Source organism: Silurus meridionalis, chromosome 4 (assembly GCF_014805685.1).
Source record: "Silurus meridionalis isolate SWU-2019-XX chromosome 4, ASM1480568v1, whole genome shotgun sequence".
Lineage (NCBI taxonomy): Eukaryota > Metazoa > Chordata > Actinopteri > Siluriformes > Siluridae > Silurus > Silurus meridionalis.
The window spans coordinates 16,102,963-16,126,972 of record NC_060887.1 but is presented as its reverse complement, the minus strand read 5'-3'; the positions used below and the strand labels follow the sequence as shown (position 1 = coordinate 16,126,972).

At 39.8% G+C, this 24,010-nt stretch overlaps 1 protein-coding gene across 4 annotated transcripts in view; it reads right to left on the bottom strand.

Annotated features, from left to right (window-relative positions):
• Positions 1-74: 74 nt before the first annotated feature.
• Positions 75-24,010, bottom strand: part of zbtb7b (zinc finger and BTB domain containing 7B) — a 26,574-nt gene continuing 2,638 nt past the window's right edge. For 3 of the 4 annotated variants that reach the window (XM_046847166.1, XM_046847168.1, XM_046847167.1), the window contains exons 3-4: positions 3,534-4,513; positions 75-3,136 (exon numbers count right to left, since the gene is read on the bottom strand). In XM_046847166.1, the coding sequence (XP_046703122.1) occupies positions 2,659-3,136; positions 3,534-4,507 (1,452 nt within the window). In that variant the 5' untranslated portion in view covers positions 4,508-4,513 and the 3' untranslated portion in view covers positions 75-2,658. Of the gene's footprint in view, positions 3,137-3,533; positions 4,514-8,239; positions 8,500-24,010 lie in introns of those variants that run through there. The other variant, XM_046847165.1, reaches the window with a different exon arrangement.

Genomic DNA, 24,010 nt, shown 5'->3' with positions numbered 1-24,010 from the left:
CAAACAAAACAAGTCTTTCATCAATACAAACAACGCAAAACTGATAAAAGTCCAGAAGATCCATAAGAGATTGCTACTAGAATATTCTGTGTTTATTGAACATGTATTTTTACACCACAGAAAATGTACAGCATTCAATTATCTGTGCTTATTAACAGTGTTAGAAATGTTAGATTGCCCCATTAACACCCATATCTGTGTAATAAACTATAATTCTATATCATATAGATTTCTATAATTATCCATTTAAGAATTTCAAATATTATATTATCTTTCTTCCACAAAAATAAACAAAGGACAACAATATCCACCACTCTTTTTGCATATTCATTTGCATTCTCATTTACATACTCTCTTCAGTGCATTGCTTTGTAATTCCTGAGAAATTGAAGGCAGTTTTACTCACACGGATCTAAAACCTTTCTTTAAATCACACATGGCTGATTCAGTTATTCAGATTGTTTTCTTTAAATCAATAAAAATAAAAAAGCAAAACAACAATCTGTTAACCTGGTCACTAACCAGAACCACATAGATTTGGATCTACCTGAGAAACCAAAGGTTTTCAAACTGTCCAAGGAATCAATTATTTCCAGAACCATCACAAATGACCAGAATGTCTGGTAAAAGTCTGAGGAACCAGAGATTCAAATCCAAGCACAAGGTTTCTATTTTGTAAAGCTAGTATATGATCAGCTGTATACAGAAGAGCACGTTCCACCCCGTTCTGCAGATTTGTATGCTCACTCAGTAAAACAACTAAGCTCCTAGTTGAAAAGTTTATGAAACCTGTGGTTCAGGGGGCAATTGAAGTCCATATAGAAACTTCATCAGTGTCAACAGTGCACTAGATCTCCAGTGAAAGGAGATTACTGCATTCATTAGGGCTAGTGCACTATGGATGCATTATTTAAGACAGTTTTAATAGAAAAGTAAAAACAGATATAAGTACTAAAACACCTGAACAATAGTGTGTGAACGCACAATGTCCCTGCTGAGTTAAAGCCCTTCACCTCATCACTGTGGCATCGCTATCAACAGAGAGACAAACAGCAGTGTTTGCATGTGCGTATAGGTTTTAAAGGAAAATATTTAACAAATATTAAATATTCGACTAATAAACAAAACCAAAAATAACTCAAATAGCAGTTTATATTTATATACAGAGGAAGTGACATGAACTTCCTGTAAATAATAACAATAATAATAATCTGGTCAAGGTATCAGGAGATTCACGATTATAAGCGCTAAACTTATTGTTGACTTCAGAAATCGGTCAAGTTCCAATCCTGCTTTTAACACTTCCCCACTCCCACTTTCATCTTGCTTAAATGAAGTATCACCAATTCATTTGCATGCCAGCTGATAAAAACAAGCTACAAGTTATTATTATTAATACTTTACCTCATCAATTTTTTTATTGTCATTTTGGCTATTTAGGAGTCATTCCATTTTATGTAAATAATCTAACTTTATAATGTTTTTGTATGGATATCTGTATGGTTCTTGTATTATGCCTCTTGGGGAGCATTTCGATGACCAAAGCTAATTAGCACACTGACTAGTTAACATGAATGCTACATCACATAGAAGCTAAAGTGAATGTGTTCATGGTTTAAAAATATTGAATCTTTATAGAATGCCATCAGCTGCCTTACTGGCATGCAAGTATGAAGGAATAATCATTTATGAATTAACTTGTCAGCTAAAGTAGGTGAATGAACTTTAAATGTTGAAATGGGGGGGGGGAGGAATGACATTTGGAAATTTGTTTGGAAAAAATAAGAACCAGCTTTATGTCTCTCATTAGAGGTCACTAAAAATCTCAAGTGTATTTCTTTTTTAATGTCCTTGGTTTTAAATATTGTCTTTAAATATAACTCTATAGTAATATACATTTGATTGTTTCTCACTGTAGTACAATGTTTACTGTACTTGAACTTTATAAATAGAACTGCATTAGTTAAGCAAATGACAGTGTTATGTTTTCTATTTATTTTTTGAAATCATATCATAAATGAGAGAAACGATTTCAGGCCCTTTCATTGGAAAAAGTTTAGACACCTCTCATTGTAAGGGATTGGGAAGTCGAGGGTGTGTTATAAACAGTAATGAGTTTACAATTCTGAAGTGAAGAACCGCAGTTTTGTCCTCCGCCAGCAGGTGTCAGCGTTTCAGAAACAAACCACCATTCACAGTGTTTAAACAGAATCTTGGAAAGGTACTTGCGTCCTTAAAAATAAAAAAAGTACTGTTGAAACACCGTAAAACACACACACACACACACACACACACACACACACACACACACACACACACACACACCTTTCAAACTCTAAACTCACAGTATTATTTAATTTTACATTTAATTCCCCTGCATATATTAACACAAATCTATCACTTATTATACATTTGAGTTATTAAAGATTAAACACAATGTGCATGAGATCAAAGCACCGACGTTCCAGTGTTGCACACAAAAGTGACTGAATTTTATGAAAACAACACAAAAGAAAAAAAAAAAATAACCCGTTTCTCCGATTCAGATTCCTTTTGCTAATATTTCTGGTTATTTATTTTACATTAAGTTGGTCTTTAAGTAGCGGCATAGTCTCACGCACACACACACACGCACACACACACTCACACACACACAGGCTAAGACTCCTCCTCGTCCTCCCTCCATCCTGTGTCCCCTCTCTCTTGCATCAGCCTCCACTGAAGGATTCTGGAATGTGCCATGCTTCCAGGGATCACTGGCCCGTGTGATGAAGCGCCCGGATTGTCTACTTCCTGCCGGAACAGGAAGTGAGGTGCAGTGGATGATGAGGATGTTGGAGATGAAGGCACTGGTGACACTGGAGAGTGTGGAGAGGCAGCGTGCCGAGAACGGCGTGGGCGGAGCTCCAGATGTGGGCGAAGCTCGAGGCAGGCAAAGCCCTTGCGATGACGCTGCAGATGGTCCTCGCGGGCAAAGGCTTTGTGGCAAAGTGGGCATTCAAAGGGCCGAGCCCCACTGTGCAGGGACTGGTGGTTCTTCAGGTCATAGGAGTGCAGGAAGCGAGCGGGGCAGCTGGGGCAGGAGTACGGCCGCTCACCTGTGTGCTTCCGCATGTGGATCTTCAGTTTATCATTCCTGTGAAGGAAACATGACGCACATAGATCAGATAAACATACCACATGCTCCAACAGTTGTGTCCCAAATTTATTACCACCGCTCAGAGGCTAGGGTACAGTATCTTAACAATCGCTAATCAGTTAACTGTCCATCAACGGATAGATCCAAACCAGACAAAGTTCCGGCATTTAAGATGTTTTGTTTTTTACTAAAACATCTTGGTCTATTTGACATTGACTACTTACTAGATGATAGCACTAGTTCCAATGCAAATAGATATTTAATCTGTTCTCGAGCATGTGGTTAAAATAGGCACTTTCTAAAATAAAAAAAAAAACCAAAAACAAACTGATCTGGACATATGCAAAATTGCATCCTATTGCATTTAAACTAAAAGAAAGGTGAAAGGTCACACCGTGTGAAGCGAACGCCGCAGGTCATACACTGGAATGGTTTCTCGCCTGTGTGTGTCCGCATATGACGTGGAAGCTTTCCTGCTCCATGGATGATCTTCTGGCAGACGGGACACTGTTGAGGCGCCTGCGACTTCCTCTTTCTGGCTACACCTTCTACTGACCCGCCCATTCCTGTTTCAGCTTGAGCAGGGGTGTGGTTTGGAGGGGGTGTGAGACTGTCAGGTTTTAAGTCCTCCTCCTCTTTAGAAGGCTGTGGAGGCCAGTGGTCTCCTCCATTCATGAGCTCCACTTGCTGAGTGCTTTGTGAGGCTCCATTCTGTGGTGGGCGGAGTTTGTGTGCAGGGTTGGCTGGAGCTTCATATTTAGGCTTGTCCACCTTGGATTGTGTGGTCCATGCCAGACGTACAGGTGATGCTGCTTTCTCTACGTTGCGACGGTCTTGTTTCCTGCGGGATGGTGTCTTTTTGCTGCTCTCGATGTGATTTGCTCTTTCCATGTTGGCCACACCCAACTCACCCCCTCCACCTGGTTCACCACACTCCCCACCGAGCTCACCACTCTCCCCCACCTCGCCCAGGATGTGGCGGCAGGCATCGGCCACGCACTGTATGCCGAGCAACTGTGCCCCTTCAAGGACCTCACGCATGCCAGATGAGCGAATGGTTAATGTCGCTGTATAAGCAAACTCCAGCAGAGCATCCAGAGCATCTGGAGATACGCAGTCCAGTTGGCAAACGCTGCAGCCCTCACTTACCTCACCTGCCTCGCCCACTTCCTCTGCCCCGAACAGCCGCCGGAAATACAGGCTGACGGCGGCCATGACAGCGCGGTGTGTGGGGTAGCGGGCACCACGGGAGGTCAGCGTGAGGTCACAGAGCAGGCCGGAACGGCGCTGAGCGTTGAGGCGGGACAACAGCTCATTGCTATGCTCAGGGAATGGGATTCCAATCAGACCATCCTCTCCAGGAGACATTGCCACCTGAAGGCACGGAGGACACAACAAAACACAATATTCAGAACAGACAACATTATGTAGGGCTAATAACATTCTTTTAACTACAGTGCACACAACACTGATGTCGGTGTAAGGTTAATTTAAACTTAGAACACAAATTTTAAACACCACAGTAGTTTTAGAAGGTAGGCTGGAGTTAGTATTAGCATAACATTTAAAACAAAATGATAATGAGTGGTAGTCACAGGGAATTTGAAGACGAATCATTATTTGATGTGTGAAAAGCTTTCACTTAATGCAGTTAACTGAAGCTACATTACAGGCTACATCATACAAATAGTTTCATTACAGCAAGACTACATTCACGACTAATGTCACCTGCTAAGTACAGATAGCTGCATTAGAAATCAGTTTCCTGCTTTCATAGTTTCTTATCTTTTCTCTAAAAAGAAGCAGCTACAAAACGTAATGGATTTAGGATAGACACACTCGTACATCAGGAAAATGGAACAGCACTAATCAGCATTACATGGTTTTCGTTTAACATATAGTAATGAATACTAACAGTGGCTAACAGTGATTAGCAACGTTGCTGCCCGACACGTAGCACGGCTCAACACAGACACCGAGAATTACAACTGTGACAGTTTTACAAATATGAGGCTTCATCTCTACTTTATGATCATTCTCAGTACAGGGTTTTACTTTCCTAATGTACAGTATGTTTCAGTAATACCTCATTGTCTGGGTGCTGGCAGGAAATAGGAAGTTCCATACTGAAGTGAATAAGTTTTGGACGAGAGAGAGAGACTTTATACACACAAAACATGTAGTGTCTAATACCCTGGACATTATATTTTTTGCGAAATCTTTCCTTTAATGGCTTTAACGCAACTCTAAACATTATCAAAAGGTAAGTGTGACGCAGTACAGACGTCACACACTATATACGGTGCAAACTATACAAATGATGTCAAATATGCAAATTATGTAAAATACAGTTTCACTGGCATACTTGTGAAAGAAACAGGGTGAGAGACACAAACAGAGTGTGATGGAGTAGAAGTCAGAAAGAAGAGAGAGGGACAAAAATGTCGATGTAATAAATTATCAGATGAAACACAGATCCAACCAATACATTAAAGAACAAATTACAAATTATGATTCATGAACACTTTATAAACATACACTAAGAATACAACTAAAATACACACAGTCCTTAAATATGGATCAGACATTTAAATCATTTCACTCCAAAATCCATTAACAGAAAACCTGGAAAAATAAAATAAAACAAATAAATTATTTTTTTTATTTCAGTTTATATATTATATATATATATATAAACTGAAAAAAATATCATTATAGAATTTTTAAAAGATTCCTTAAATCTATTGGACTCCCCTGATATAACCGGGAACTTTCTCAAACAAATTAGGCGTTTTTCAATCCGACAAAAACCCAAGTGAGGCTGATGGCATCTGAAACACATTGACTAAGTACACAAATAAACATTTATTATGAGCAATTCTTAAACATTTACAATACAAGGTGAAGAAAATAGGTGGAGATGAATTCAACATTAATAATTTGGTTTAAGTGATATTCTGGGAAAAGTTTTCTGCTGCATAAATCATTTGAAAAATTATAAACGTCCTTATTAAGTAAAATGTCTGGAGGGAAAATTAGAGTGGATTTCAATCACACTCAGTACAAGTCTGTGGTCTCGTTCCACGACTCAGAACCACTCCTAAATGCAGATGACCCGGTTTGCTGTCCGAAAGTTCAGGGTCTAAAAACAAAACCTGGACCAGTATATACTCTACTATAAGTACACACTCAGTACACACACAAACACATACACACAGTATACAGACAACATCAGAACTATGTATTCAGATACACTGACCTCACAAGTACACAGCAAACACACTGCAGTAAGAATACGCTCAATTCACTCAATTGAGATGGGCCTCTGTATGGGCCCACTAAGTACACACACCCACACCCACACCCACACACACACACACACACACACACACACACCACTAAAACACACTACTATAAAACACACACAGTATTCAACACACAATAAGCTCCGACCATCAAGACAGGCCACCCTAAGCCCACACACACACACACACACACACACACACACACACACACACACACACACACACACACACACACACACAAACATTAAGCATTAAGATGGGCCACTAAATGTAAACACTTAGTATGCACACACTGCTATAAGTACAAACTCGCTACACAACACGGAGATACACTGCTAAGTACAAACACCCACACACACACACACACACACACACACACACACACACACACACACACACACACACACACACACTCACACTCACACTCACACTCACACATCATTGGGACAAGCTGCTATAGGTACACCCTCAGTAAACGCACACACTGACCTTCAAGACACACTGTTGTAAGTACACAGTCAGTCACCCCACTGAAACACACATGCTATACACACTAACCCTCTGACCATCAAGACAGACCACCCTAAGCACACTCTTAGAAGACACACACACACACACACACACACACACACACACACACACTAAAACACACTACTATACAGTAAAACACACACAAACTGTCCAACCATCGAGACAGACCACACTAAGCATATCTCACACACACAAACACACACACACACGCACACGCACACGCACACACACGCACACACACACACACACACACACACACACACACACACACACCACTGAAACACACTACTATAAAACACACACAGTATACAACACACAATAATCTCCGACCATTGAGACAGGCCACCCTAAGCCCAACACACACACACACACACACACACACACACACACACACACACACACACACACACACATACAAACAGAGCTATAAGTTTAAACTCCACATACAATGAAATCCGTAAGAAATCCATTCACACCACATTCATTTATTTTGTTCCATTTTACTTCGTTAATTTTATGAACTCGTCGATTTAACACCAGGTAATTATTTACGATTCTTCTTGTTATTTGTGTGTCTACTGTCTTTTCTATGAACCAGTACAATAAACACAAAAAATATTGTCTTATAAACTGAAGAAAAAAGCTCATGGAACTGAAGATATTTAACTTTAAAGGGAGAGAGAGAGAGAGACATTTTTTTTATCTCGGCTGAGGGAGTTACAAATTGTGTGTGTGTGTGTGTGAGTGAGTGTGAGTGTGTATTACCCTTAAGGTTCTGTGAGTGATGTATGTGTGCCTTCTCTCTCTGTATGTCTCTCTGTCTCAGGAGTGTAAGGGTGTGCATGCACCATGTTTTGATCCCCCCCCCAACCACACACATATACACCTGAGCCTGGAACTTTCCACCACCACTATGCTACTTCCCCTTAGCAACCAGCCGCCCCTCTCCATCCTACAATATCTCTACACAACACACACCTGAATAACCTGCTCCAGTACTCACGCAAACCCACACACAGGCACACACACACACATGCTGCCAATCCAGCTATTAGCTTTGCCAATCTTGCTTGCTCTCCTCACTCACTCTCACTCTTACTCTTACTCTTACTCTGACTCTCTCTCTCTCTCTCTCTCTCTCTTTCTCTCTCTCACACACGCACGCACACACACACACACACACACACACACACACACACACACACACACACACACACACACAAATGAGAAGAACCATTTCATACACAGGGAGAATGGGTCGTACCATTCTGCCGGTCATGGAGAAGCGGGCTGCTGCATATTTGAGGCTCTCTGGAGTGTGTGTCATCGCCATCATCTCCTCTTCAGCTTCCTCTCTCTCTCTCTCTCTCTCTCTCCCTCTCCCTCCAGTTAATTATGGTCTCTCGCCCGTGCTCTGCCAAGTTTAAACACTTCTGTCAAAAGTTTTTGGGGATCTTGTGGACTCACTCTCCGTCTCTCTCCCTCTGTCTTTCTTTGTGTCTTTCTGTCGCTGTCTGTTTCTCCTTCCTGTCAACTGAGAGTGGTGTTTGATGAAGAACGCACGACCCCTCCCCCCTCCCTCACTCCAAACGTATCGACTTGTTTCAACAAAATTTCCGAAAAACAAAAATCCCTTGCCCTCCGCTCACACTCTCGATCTTTGTCTTACACACACACATACACACACAAGCACACACAGACACACAGGAGAGGAAGCAGCGTTATCCGTCTTTGAAATGCGCTCATTTGGCTTTTGATAAACTAAAAGATCAAAGTGAACTAAACATAATCCAATCAAATAAAGAGGGAGTGAAGTGCACTAGAACGCTGGTAGTTCTACACAGTAAGGATCCGTCAGTGCACAGCTCCACACACACACAAACACACACGTTACAGTCTATGTTCTGAAAGTTGATGTTCTGAAAGTCCCACACACTCAGTACTGTTTATCTTTTTTCCGACCTCTACATCGTAAAAATCTATAACGACGATATCCGCTGTCATATAGACTGGCTCTTCATAAGGTTTCTGCTTCATAGCGTCTTGAGGAGTTTTTTCTTACAACCTTTACCTCTGACTTACTCATTATTGATAAACATATTGTGATCTTCATTTATATCCATACTTCTGTACAGCAGTTTTGGTCAAGTGCCATTGTTAAAGACTCTATATAAATACAAGACACATTTAAATTGAATTGCCAAGCCTGAAAATTTACACTGCCTCCTTCGTTTGCGCTACTGAAATTCAATTTGGAGAACAGAGTCTGCCAAACAAATAAATAAATAAAATGATTTGAATATTAAGTCAACATTACTAGACAGTGGAGACTATTTAGCTATAAAGTGGTAATGATGGAAAAATTTAAAATTTAAAATAATTGAAAGGAACTCAATTGTTGTTATTTACTTCCGATTTATAAAAATAAAATAATTGAAAATAATTCAAATAACATTTCTATTAAATCTAAATAATTAATTAGAAAATGAAATATCAATGCAAAATTGTGTATTAGTATTTCCATAACAATAAATAAGCTCCATTTTGTAAATGTTACATTTAAAAATAGCTCTGTAGTAGAATTAGTATTGAAGTATATTAATAACAGTAGCATTGATACTTTATCATATCGTCCAATGTCAGAGATAAACATCAAGCTTCATTCACATAACACCAATTAAAATAAAGTGCAACTCTGAGAGCAGTGGAACGCAGCAGAGTAAGGAAATGAATTTGTGTAGAAATGGAAATGCAGCTAATTCAGTGCTGGAGCTAAAAATAAACTTTTTTTTGGTTTGTTTTGTTTTAATGTGTTTTGCTTAAATACATACATACAATTTATACAATGTATTATCAAAAGGATTTACAACATTACTAAATAAAATGTATGAAATAGATTTTACTGAATTCATTTTTTCCAGTTGTTAAATAAAAAGCATAAACCACAAATTCACAGTTTCTTTTTTAGACTTTAGAAATGTGCGGACGTTTCCGCCTCTGCAACTCGGAATATTTTCACTTATGCCACTGTTTTAGAAGATGGCGGGATTCACAAGAATTAGTGGTGATTACACACACACACACACACTCACACACACACACACACACACACACACACACACACACACACACACACACACACACACACACACAGCCAAAGTTTCTGTCCTAAAGGACCAAGAACACACCTACAAGCTGTAGCATCCAAAAACGTACAAAATTCTTTTGAACAATGTGTACAGTAAAAACAACGTCAACACTGACATGGAGCACTCGCCCACCACTCACACCTGCGCACACACACAAATTTCTTCTCAAAAAGAACATTCAATAATGCGATAATAAATGCCACATTACTATGTCAGATTCAGACTTCAAACTAAATTCATCTAGAGTCGTGTGAAGACGTTTTGCTGGCTGATCTATTTAAGAAAATTCTTACAACAATGAATTAATTTGAACATCAGAACATTTATCATTAATTACTGTCAAAAACCCTACATAATCTTGCTCAATTCGAATTGTGTCACTGTTCAAATACTTATGAGCCTAACTGTATATGTGCAATTCTATTTGAGTTTATAGTTCTCTAAGGACTTTTCAAGTCTCCTGATTTTTTGTAAATCTCTGGTAGGTTTTTTCTCCCACTTTTCTTTAGTCTCTTTGTTTTTCTGAATGCTCGTAAACCCTCAGATATTTTTATCTCCTTCTCTCACTTTGCGTAATGATGATATTTCCAGATTTCAGGCGTGTTTTTCTGAGTCACAATCGCTTACAACTCAACTGAATGAACTTGGAAACAAATTAGGCACCATGTACATATAATAACATATTAAAATATAAAGGAAGTCAGCTGGGATGTAAACATTTAAGCATGTTCAAAAAGAGAAAAGCCTAATGACTCAGCTGTTGGAATATTTAGAGAACATTTCAGAAAACTATACGAAAATAATACAGATGTGATAAAAGTATGCGACCAGCTGAAAATGCTTCTTTATTGCACTGCAACTTGAAGAATTAAAACTTGGAATGTACTGTAACACATCACTTAATAACATTAAAATGCTGGGATATATATCTAAATATAATTCTAGTGGAATTTAAAGAAACTATGTTTATAACTGTAATATTTATAAATGCTTTGTTGTGTGAAAAGGTGAGCGTGTAATGTACGCATGCATGATTCTAAACTGGTGGCTATGAACTTTCCTTACTATATCACAGTTTTAGCTGAATAGCTAAGGAAACTGAGTCAATGTTTAAAAATACATTTCAGAAAACAAAACAAGATAAACAGGGGTAACACACACTCTCCTGACTCAGTATTTTGCGCTTGTGTGTATGTACATATGGATGTGTGTGCTTTTAAAAACACACCTCGCTGATTCAAACACGAACCACCAAATTCAGCATACGCTCCTGTTACAAATACACACATCCGAAACATCAGTGCAGTCGACAAAAGAGTGTGCGTCAGAGCGGATATCACCCCTCCCACTGGTTTCTGAAACATCATCATCAACTTACACACACAGTTTAAATTTGGCATATTATCGATATGATTTTCTTTAACAATATGGAATTAAATATATTTTAGTTTTTTAGTCAAGTTTTCTGGGCTACAAGGTTTTTCACAGGCCAAACCAACAATGTGCAAACCTGTACTCTGTGTGTGTGTGTGTGTGTGTGTGTGTGTGTGTAGAAAAATCCAGGGAGCAACTGTCATGTGAATCACTGCATAAACTTTAACAATGTCATTACAAAAAGTTTCCAGAGAAACACAGATTCAGTTAAAAGTGAATATTGAGAGACGTCACCGACATACCTTCTACATGCTCCCACACACACTCACCCACACATGCTCACTTTCGACACTCACCCTCACACGCTTACCCTCGCACGCTCACTCAAATATACACACTCACCCACAAACGCTCACCCATATACACACTCACCCACAAACGCTCACCCATATACACACTCACCCACAAACCCTCACCCATATACACACTCACGGACTCACACTCACCCATATACACACTCGCCACAAACGCTCACAAAATATACACACTCACCCACTCACTCACACTCACTCACAAACGCTCACCCATATACACACTTACCCACAAACGCTCACCCATATACACACTTACCCACAAACCTCACCCATATACACACTCACGGACTCACACTCATCCATATACACACTCGCCCACAAACACTCAAGAAATATACACACTCACCCACTCACTCACACTCACTCACAAACGCCACCCATATACACACTTACCCACAAACGCTCACCCATATACCCACTCACCCACAAGCGCCACCCATATACACACTTACCCACAAACCTCACCCATATACACACTCACCCACTCACAAACGCCACCCCTATACACACTCACCCACTCACACTCACTCACAAACGCTCACCTATATACACACTCACGGACTCACACTCACCCATATACACACTCGCCCACAAACGCCACCCATATACACACTCACCCACTCACAAACGCCACCCATATTCACACTCACGGACTCACACTCACCCACATACACACTCACCCACAAACGCTCACCCATATACACACTCACCCACTCACACTCACTCACAAACGCTCACCCATATACACACTCACCCACTCACACTCACTCACAAACGCTCACCCATATACACACTTACCCACTCACACTCACTCACAAACGCCACCCATATACACACTCACTGACTCACACTCACCCATATACACACTCGCCCACAAACGCTCACCCATTTACACACACACCCACAAACGCTCACCCATATACACACTCACGGACTCACACTCACTCATAAACGCCACCCATATACACACTCACCCACAAACGCCACCCATATACACACTTACCCACAAACCTCACCCATATACACACTCACGGACTCACACTCATCCATATACACACTCGCCCACAAACACTCAAGAAATATACACACTCACCCACTCACTCACACTCACTCACAAACGCTCACCCATATACACACTTACCCACAAACGCTCACCCATATACCCACTCACCCACAAGCGCCACCCATATACACACTTACCCACAAACCCTCACCCATATACACACTCACCCACTCACAAACGCCACCCCTATACACACTCACCCACTCACACTCACTCACAAACGCTCACCTATATACACACTCACGGACTCACACTCACCCATATACACACTCGCCCACAAACGCCACCCATATACACACTCACCCACTCACAAACGCTCACCCATATTCACACTCACGGACTCACACTCACCCACATACACACTCACCCACAAACGCCACCCATATACACACTCACCCACTCACACTCACTCACAAACGCTCACCCATACACACTCACCCACTCACTCACTCACAAACGCTCACCCATATACACACTTACCCACTCACACTCACTCACAAACGCCACCCATATACACACTCACTGACTCACACTCACCCATATACACACTCGCCCACAAACGCCACCCATTTACACACACACCCACAAACGCCACCCATATACACACTCACGGACTCACACTCACTCATAAACGCCACCCATATACACACTCACCCACAAACGCTCACCCATATACACACTCACCCACAAACGCTCACCCATACACACACTCACCCACAAACGCTCACCCATATACACCCTTACCCATATTCACACTCACATACAAACGCACACCCATATACACCCTCACTTATATACACCTCACCCACTCACACTCACCCATATACACACTCACCCACAAACGCTCACCCATATACACCCTCACCCACTCACACTCACCCACAAACGCTCACCCATATACACCTCACCCACTCACACTCACCCACAAACGCCACCCATATACACTGCACCCATATTCACACTCACCCACAAACGCACACCCATATACACCTCACTTATATACACCCTCACCCATATACACCCTCACCCACTCACACTCACCCATATACACACTCACCCACAAACGCCACCCATATACACCCTCACCCACTCACACTCACCCACAAACACTCACCCATATACACCCTCACCCATATACACTCTCACCAATATTCACACTCACCCACAAACGCACACCCATATACACCCTCACTTATATACACCCTCACCCATATACACTCACCCACTCACACTCACCCATATATACACTTACCCACAAACGCACACCCATATACACCCTCACCCATATACACACTCACCCACTCACCAATATACGCACTCTCAACCATGCGCACACACTCACCCACGATTGCACAAACACCTATGCTCACTCTTATATGCACACACACCCATGCATGCTGACCCTCGCACACCCTTGTACACTCACCCATATATGCACACTCACCCTCGCATGCTCAACCTCGTACACTCACCCATATATGCACACTTACCCAAGATCGCACAAGCACCCATGCTCACCCATGTACAGACACTCATCAATACTCAACCTTTTATGCACACTCACCCACGCATGCTGACCCTTGCACACACCCTTGAACACTCTCCCTTTTACACAAATCACCCTTGTACGCACCCATATACGCACACTCCAACTTGTACACTCACTCATATATGCACACTTACCCATATACTCACACTCACCTTCACCCTCGCCCTCGCATGCTCACCCACGCACACTCACCCATATACACACACGCACCTACGCACACTCACCCATATACGCACACACACCCTCGTACACTCACCCATATACGCACACTCACTCATTTACTCACACACACGCCTCACATTCTCACCCTTGCTTGCTCACCTATATATGCACACTCACCATATACGCACATTCATCCTCGTATGCTGACCCACACACACTCATCCCCGTAATCAGGTGAATTAGTGTTTGTTAAAAGAGTGTTTTTGTTTATTATTTTGGCCTTAATCCACCCTGAAGTCTATCCCAGTGCTGTGTTATACATTTTACAATATACCTCCCGTTTCACGATACACACAAACACAGTGTTGTGTTTCCATTCTTCATCACTCATATACCAAATACACTCCCATCCACCTAATATCCTCCACCCTGTGCCTTTAATCACGCTGTGCGCCCCAACCCTAGACTGGGATGTAACATCACCCATATGCACTTACCCACGCACACACACCAAAACATGATCAGGGACTAAGAGTACGATCAAGAACATTTGGGAGATCAGAAGATTGATAATGCCAATTCATCTGGCCCCTGATCATGCATTAGCATGCAGTTTGAGAACATGTGGTTGGTTGGCCTCAAATGCTTCAGAGGAAGCATACACAAGCCTTTGCAAATGAGCTGTGCTGGGAACGTACTGAGCATTAAAGCTGAGCAGCATACAGAGGTGGTTATGAAGAAAATCAACCTTTTTTTAAATTTGTTATAAACTCAGCAGATTCTCGCACTTGAATTTAGTACCCAACTTTACTATAATACTGATAAATATGGCCCAGCCTGTGTTTGTGCATGGGGACACGTCCCTTACACACATACACACGCGCACACAAACACAAAAAATATTTACGAAAACAGTGTGTGTTTGTTGACTTGTGCCACTTACAAACATACACTCTTCAGCACTCATTTACTCACACATCCCCTAGCATCACATTCAAAATCATCCTAAAACACACACTCTTCACATGCACTCATAGAGTGTTCCCCTGTGCTACTACTTACATACACTAACGCACACTCAAACCTACAGACAGACACACACACTCATGTACACTGTGTGTTTCGTTTTCCCAGCAGGCTGACGAATGGAAACTCAGAGTTAGTTTTCAGACTGCATCTGTCTCACTGCACCCGTCTCACTGTCAGTCTGCTGCTCACACACACTCCACACACTCACCAAGGAGACTACGTATGTGTATTCACTTGATTGCTAAGTGGAGGTTATACACTAACCTTTCCACCGACTTCAGGCCTGTCTTTCTTCATCTCTCTCTTTATCTCTCTCTCTCTCTTTCTCTCTCACTCTCTCTCTCTCTCTCTCTCTCTCTCTCTCTCATACACACACACACACACACACACACACACACACACACACACAGCATTTGGCATGTTTCATTTTCTTTTATTGGAAAGTCTGTGTCATCTCTTTCACTCACTCACGCAAACGGACACACTTTGCTTGTGTGTTTGTGTGTGTGTGTGTGTGTGTGTGTAGGAATGATCAAGTTGGCTCTATGTCAGATATAATAATGGTCAGTCATTAATATTAAGACAGACAGGCTGAGAGACAGACAGAACTATGCAGCTGGGGGTTAAAGAGCAGGACTAAGAACAGTGATGAGCTAAAACTAGTCATGAACGTAACTGTGATTCGATGAAAACCGAATAACCACAAGGGATTCTGTCTAACACCTAGTTATGCTCCTGGGCATGTCCACCCCACACAGGGATCTTCAACAAAGCCACAAACTGATCATGCCCAATTAAATTATGCCTGGTAAGGTGTTTGAGGATCATTGCCCCATCAACTATCAGAAGGCCAATGTTGACTTTGTAGAATCTGGAGCACCTGGTGGTTCAGATCACCTAGAGTAGCACACATCCCAGGATTGTCTACATATGAGGACGTATCCCTCTTCACAAAATCATGCTCATGGGGGAGCATGGTTGGTGAAGATACCTAAGCCAATGATGCCTAAGAGCATCATAGACTAGAGGCTAACGGGTATTAAAAGGCTGCATAGTTCTCTTTTTCAAGGGGCCAAACCTGTAGATATCCCAACCATTAGCTAGGTAAGAGTGGGCATTAGGTTCTTGCAGCCATATCAAGGCCATAAGTAGAACTCTGTGTTTTATTGCTGAATTCTGCACAATAGTGTATCGGTCAGAAAAAGAGACACATAGAGTAGGCCATTAGATCAGTTCTTAGCTACAAAGTCTTGTCTATTTGACCTCTTCAAGGAAAACCACATTTGACAAAATTAGCCAAGAAGCATAATAGTTGTCAGTGTAATGCTTGCATATAAGTAAATCACACATTATAGTTTTATTTTTAAGTACAGTTTATACTTTATTGTAGATTATAATTATGTTATTGTAGCTGTATTTATAAGTTATCAATTAAGTTTACCCTTTATGATGGATTGTTTCATTTTAAGTAATATCAATATCAAACCTTTTCTTTACCACCAAGGTACTAAATAGGCACAGGATACTTTTTTTTTGTTGCTTTTATTGCTTGACCTTATAGCAGTTTTTGATACCATTGATCATATTATCCTCCTTAATACACAATGTTTTTAGGGTTTTAGGAAACAGCCCATTTGTACACCAATGTATATTTTTCCTTTTTTTTAATTAAGCCTGTTAGCTTGCTGCGTTTCTCTGTTCCATTTTCTTTTTATAGCATTTGTCTAGTACAACAGTTAACTTAGTTGTTTTAAAAAATTATTTACTGCACCTTTACTACATTCAAATGCTTGTTATCAATGTTTGTATATTATTATTTCACAAAATTACATAAATTATATATTCTAGATGCTTATATCTTCACAACTGAACAAAATGTGCCTTTTTTTTTAATAAAAGTTGTCAAAACAATGGTATATTTTATAAGCGTAGTTGCCATCTGCAATTATCATTATTACCAATACAAATGTTGATTTACACAAATTACCTTGCATACTCAAATGCTGTTTTTTTGTTTTGTTTTTTTCTGGGGGTGTTTACAGAAAGAAACAACCCAGCAAGAGTGAATTTGTTTAAGTCAAGTTTTACACATAAAAACATAATTTTTTTTTTTTGTAGTTATAAAAACCAAAACATCTAATTAAAAAAAATGTTTATCAAAATAATTGTTAGTTGCAGCCATAGCTGGAGCTTTATGTCCCAGGGTGTCCTAATGTTTGTGTTACCTTATGGCTCTTACTCTCAGTTATGAGGTAATAGCTAGTCTTGCACAAAATGTACATTGTCTTAATCCATTATGGTACAAATGCATAACGAATAATCTATTTTCTTTCTCTTCTGTTCCTTCCCTCTCTTACTAGTTCTCTGTTGAGTTATATGCTACTTCTGAGATGCCAGTGATCTTGACTCCTTCTGTTCTCTGAAACTCCCTGATCCATCTTGATGCTCTACTGCCCTGTATTACTCCTCACTCACCTAAACATGACTTGTTGCAGCTGCAGCTGGCCCTACATAGAGAAATCTGATGAGTCATAAATGTTACTTTTCAAAAAACAACAAAGAAATTAAAATAAAAGTATATAACAAAAAAAAGATGTAAAAAAACCCCCTCATAATTCTAAAAAGTATTTAATTATGAATGATTGTGTGGAACTTGATGGCTAATTAGTTAATTGGTTTGTTTTAAATCACATGTAGTGCTTTATTAGACTGATCTTAAGGTTAAATTTATTCTATTAGAACTGACTAAGTGATGCTAGTAAGTATAGATGCTACATCCGGAGTTCTCTCAATGTCTTCTCCTTTACATGTGCGTAACACACAAACCTGCTCACACACCAAAAATAACAAGTGTGAGGAACAGACAGGTGACGTACAGAAAGTGGGTTTAAACTCAGAATAAAGACAGAAGAATGAGAGAGAAAAAGAGAAAGAGAGAGATTTAGAGAGATTGAAATCTCAGGTCTGAGATTTAAGGAAAAGTCCTAAAAACAGCACAGCACATCTCTTTTTTCTAAAAAAAGACAAGTTCTTCGAAAACACACAGAGGTGGGATGAGTGGGAGAGAGCCCCAAAATGAGAGAAAGAGAGAGAGAGAAAAAGAAAGAAAAAGAGAGAAAGAGATAGACAGGAAAGCGTGGTTAGAGGGGATGAGAATAGGGGGAAGAAACTGCAAACACAAAGAACTGGGGTAAGAGTGGGAGCAACAGGAAACTGCAGTATGTATGCACAGGTGTGTGTGTGTGTGTGTGTGTGTGTGTGTGTGTGTGTGTGTGTGTGTAAAACACAAAAAAGGAACGACACAGATTTAAATCAATTAGTCCTAAATCAAAAATCTAATCCTAGCCATGTTCCAAAACCTGTATAAGAAAAAATATTCTAAATATTATTTATTTGCCAAATGGCACACAGATCCAGTCTGACAGGTGAGGCAGAGTAGGCATTATTTCAGATAATGAAGAGCACTAGTGTTATTGTCAATAAAACACTGTAGCATGGTGTTATATATCTATGTGTATGTGTGCGCGTGTGTGTGTGTGTGTGTGTGTGTGTAGGCGTGTATGTGTACGGTGTACGTCAGAGGGGCTAAACACAGCCATGTGGAGAAAACCGGAGCAGCATGTAATCTCGTACAGACGCCATTTTACAGTCCAACACATAATAACCACTGTTCTGTAATAACTTACTTTGGTAATTTTATCTAAGCTATGATAAAAGAATCATTGCATATATATATATATATATATATATATATATATTGCCATTTGATGAAATCTAATTTCATAATAGTAGAGTTTGCTGTAAGAAGTAAAAAAATATTTGGTATAATTTTAAAAACACATCAACAGTTAAACAGTTCAAGTCCGTATAACCACATTATGTATATATTTTATACAGAATAAGATTTTTTTTTTATGTGATTTTTCTTTTTAAGAGGCTTTTTATTTGTTTAATTTGGATATTAATAGAATTCCCTTATTTGGGAAAAGATGGTGCACAGTTCAGTGGTGTGTATGAGTCTGTATGTGAATGTGTACAGGGATTGCACCACAAGTGTCACAACATGTGTGCCAGTAAAGACTGTGTATGTAGGAGTTTGTGTGACTTTTTGTCTGTGTGTTTGTAGGAGTTTGTGTGTGTGTGTTTGTAGGAGTTTGTGTGTGTGTGTGTGGTTTTAGCATTTCATCTGAAGTATCAGTATCTGCTCAGCACTTTCGCCTATGTGGGAACTTGAGACAAAAATGTAGGACTTTTCTCTGTGTGTTGTTTTTACCCTATAAGGGAGGGTCTCACAGTTTTTGTGAGATGTTGCAAACAAACTGATCCTCATCAATTTCCTGTTTCTCCCCCTTTTTCTTCTCATGTCACTTTGTTCGTCTTTAAAAGAACAATTGTAAAGTGATGATACTAAAGATGATACAGAAGATAAGGAAGACAGAACTTTTTTAGTTTGTGTTTTGGCTAAACGTTTAGTTTTATCAATGGCTACATAACTCCCAATGATCTCCGGCTGCTACCTACATATCATGAATAACATTCATGAAATAAATCAGTCAAGATTCAGGCTAACACAGAGACAGTGCTGGTTAAAATGACCTACTACTGGCTGCTAATCAGGGTCATGTGTTCTTGCTTATGTTGCTTGACCTTCATGTAGCTTTGAGACCCTTGATAACACTATTAATGAAAAATAAAAATAATAGGAAGAATTGCTCCTCCAGGCCTATTCATATTTGTTAGCAGCTTATAGACTGCAAGGTTTGGTGTTCCAAATGCCACCCGTTTTATATATATATATATATATATATATATATATATATATATATATATATATATATATATATATACACACATTTTCTTATTAATCTACACTGAGTACCCCATAATGATAAAGTGAAAACAGATTTAAAATGTCTGTACTTTTTACGCATAGAAAAAGCTGAAATATCGTATGTACATAATTTTTCAGACCCTTTACTAATTTGAAGTACCTGTGGCAACAATTACAGCCACAAGTCTTTTCAAGTATGATGCAACAGGCTTTGCACACCTGGCTTAGGGGATTTTCTGCCATTCTCCATGACAAATCCTTTCAAGATCCATCAGGTTGGATCGGGACCATCAGTGGACAGCCACTTTCAGGTTTAGGTGTTGTGTTGTCTCCTGTGTTGTTTTGGCTGTGTGTTTAGGGTTGTTGTCATGTAGAAAGGTGAACCTTAAGCCAAGACTGAGGTCCTGAGCACTGTAGGAGAGGTTTTTATTAAGTACAGTGCAACCTCGATATTCGCGGGGGTTACGTTCTATGACCCCTCGTGAGTAACAAAAAATGGCGAGGTTTTGATTCTCTCCTTTTGATGGCTCCTTTTTCAAAGGGAAATTGTACATGTACTGTACTGTACACAAACACAAATTGTGTATTACTTGTTATATTTACTACTTTAAATGAATAATACATAATAAAATAGTTTTTCAAACATTTCTATGTAATTTATTAGTACAAACTCTGTTTTGAAAGGTTACTCCGAACTTTCGATCCACTCGCGGCTTCTCACGAACTATCAGGTTTTTCTCGAGTTATTCTTCGAGTTCTAAATAAAAAGTCACAAACTATCGAGGTCACAAGTGTAAAGGTCGCGAGTATCGAGGTTCCACTGTATATCTCTGTACTTTGCTCCATTCAGCTTTCCCTCCTGACCAGTTGCCAAGTCCCTGTTGCAGAAAAACAGCCCCACAGCATGATGGTGCCACCACCATGCTTCACTTTTGGAATTGCAGCATGATGCTGCAATGAACATGCTTCACTTTTGGAATCGCGTTGGGCAGGTGATGAGTGGTGCCTGATTTCTTCCAGACATAACGTTTAGAATTGATGCCAAACAGTTCAATCTTGGTTGCATCAGAACAGATAATCTTGTTCCACACAGTCTAAGAGTCCTTCAGATGCCTGTTGGCAAACTCCATTGACTCCAATGCAGACTTCCTTTGGTTCTGCACTGACTCTACCATGACGTCCAGATCAATAGAGGGCTGCAGTAATGGTTGTCCTTCTGGAACAGTTTGATCACCTTTCTAACTAACTCACTTCTCCCCCGATTGCTCAGTTTAGCAGGGCAACCAGACTCTTCCTAATTGTGCCACTCTTCTTCCAAATCTTTTGTAGCCTTTCCCAAATCGGTAGTCAAGTCAAGTCAAGTCAAGTTTATTTCTATAGCGTTTTTTCACAACAGACATTGTCTCAAAGCAGCTTTACAGAATTCTGTGGTTCTGATGTATCATGCTACAATCCGGTCTCTGAGCTCTGGAGGCAGTTCCTTTGATGACATGGATTGTTTTTATCTCCAATATGCATTGTCTGCTGTGAGGCCTTCTATAGAGAGGTTTGTGCCTTATATATGTATACTACAATCAAGGTGTTATAAAGAATAATAAAAATGTATATATATATATATATATATATATATATATATATATATATATATATATATATATATATATATATATATATTGCTTGCAATTCTAGGTACAGTTTTTGAAGGTTGGCTGCCTCTATTCCTTCTGTCCCTTCATGTATTCCACAGATTTGTTGATGTTGTGATCAGGACTCTGTGGGGCCAAAACAATCACTTGGACTACAGAACTCCTTGTTCTTCTCTATGCTGATGATAGTTTCTAATGCCATTGGCTGTATGGTTGGGGTCACTCTCCTCTGCAGAATGAATCTGGAGCCAATCAGACATCTCCTGATGGTAATGCATGATACATAATTATCTGCCTGTATTTCTCAGCATTGAGGACATTATTAATCCTGACCAAATCTTCAACTCCATTTGCAGAAATGTGCAACCCTAAACATGCATCAGTCCAGAGTATCTGCTGCTATTTCTCTACAGTTTCTTTGTTTTGGTTGTTTTGATTGATACAGCACAACTGTAAAACCTCAGTTTGATTTGAAACTGTTCTGATGCAGCATAACAGTGTGTCTATTTTGCTGTGCTCATGCCATGGTGTATGGCCTGTGTCATGAAACTGTCATCCACAACCTCATCTTGGTAGCAGAGTTTGACTGTTTCTCACCGAGGTTAAAGCCTCCTACATATCTGTTTCTTTTTCATTTAATGACTGTGCTTTAAACAACATATGAAATTGATGATTAGTAGAACCTGCTTGGTATATTAGGTTAAGCATAAACCTGGGTCTGCAAAATTTATGACTTTGTGCAGTTATACAAAGTGTGTAAAAGTAAGAGTTGAAAGCCAACGTATGTCTATTTAATTCCAACAAGACAGGAATACTGGTTCTAGGACCACATGCAGCTAGAACTAAACTTTCTGAGTATACAGTAATTTATATTTAATGTTCTTTAGAAAGGTATTATTTTAAATAACAGATGTTGCTAAAAGAAGTGCATGACCTTTTTTTAGATTTTAAAGTTAAGCCTGAGAGAGAGAGACTCTCTAAAGACATTATATCCCTTTACAACTGTAGACCCCCCACCATTTTTTTTGTCCCGATTCCTCTTAAGGTTTCTTTGAAATATTGCCTCAGGGAGTTTTTCCTCACCACCATGACATATGAGTTGCTCATTAGAGATGTATATGAATATATTTACAGATTACTGTATAGCTGTTTTATGATCCATCATTTAAACTTAAATCTAATTTGTTAATTTCATTAAATTAGAAAATTAACAAAAATTTGTAATACCAGTCATGTGATGGGCATTCTGTGTTTTTTAGATGCATGTGACTCTGTGTGTGTGTGTGTGTGTGTAGGCTTGGCTGGTGGTCACTTGTCAATATGACTGAAAGTTGCATTAGAAAAAGGAAATGCCAATCCACTTCCTCAACTGGGAGAGACAGAGCAAATGATACCCTCCACAAACACACAGTCACATGCATGCACACACACACACATATATGCGCACACACACACACACACACACACACACACACACACACACACACACACACACACACACACACAGTTCCCCTCTGCATGAGTCTGAAACTGAAACTGTTCGACTGATTGGGGGAATTTACATATGGCCCTACACCATGACTAATACATTTACAGGAATGTGTGTGTGTTTGCAGACCAGTACATCCCAACATTATATAAAGTCAGGAAATTAAGAGTTCTTTTCAGAGAAAAATGAAATAGATAATCTGTATATTAATAATTGATATGCCCCCCAAAAATTTGGTATTTCTACACAATTCTACACTCTTCTATACTCTCAATAATAATATCAGGATTTACAAATATTCACATATATGCAAATTACTAATCCTGCCAATCACCATCCCTAACTGCATTCTGCTAACATTAGCTAACT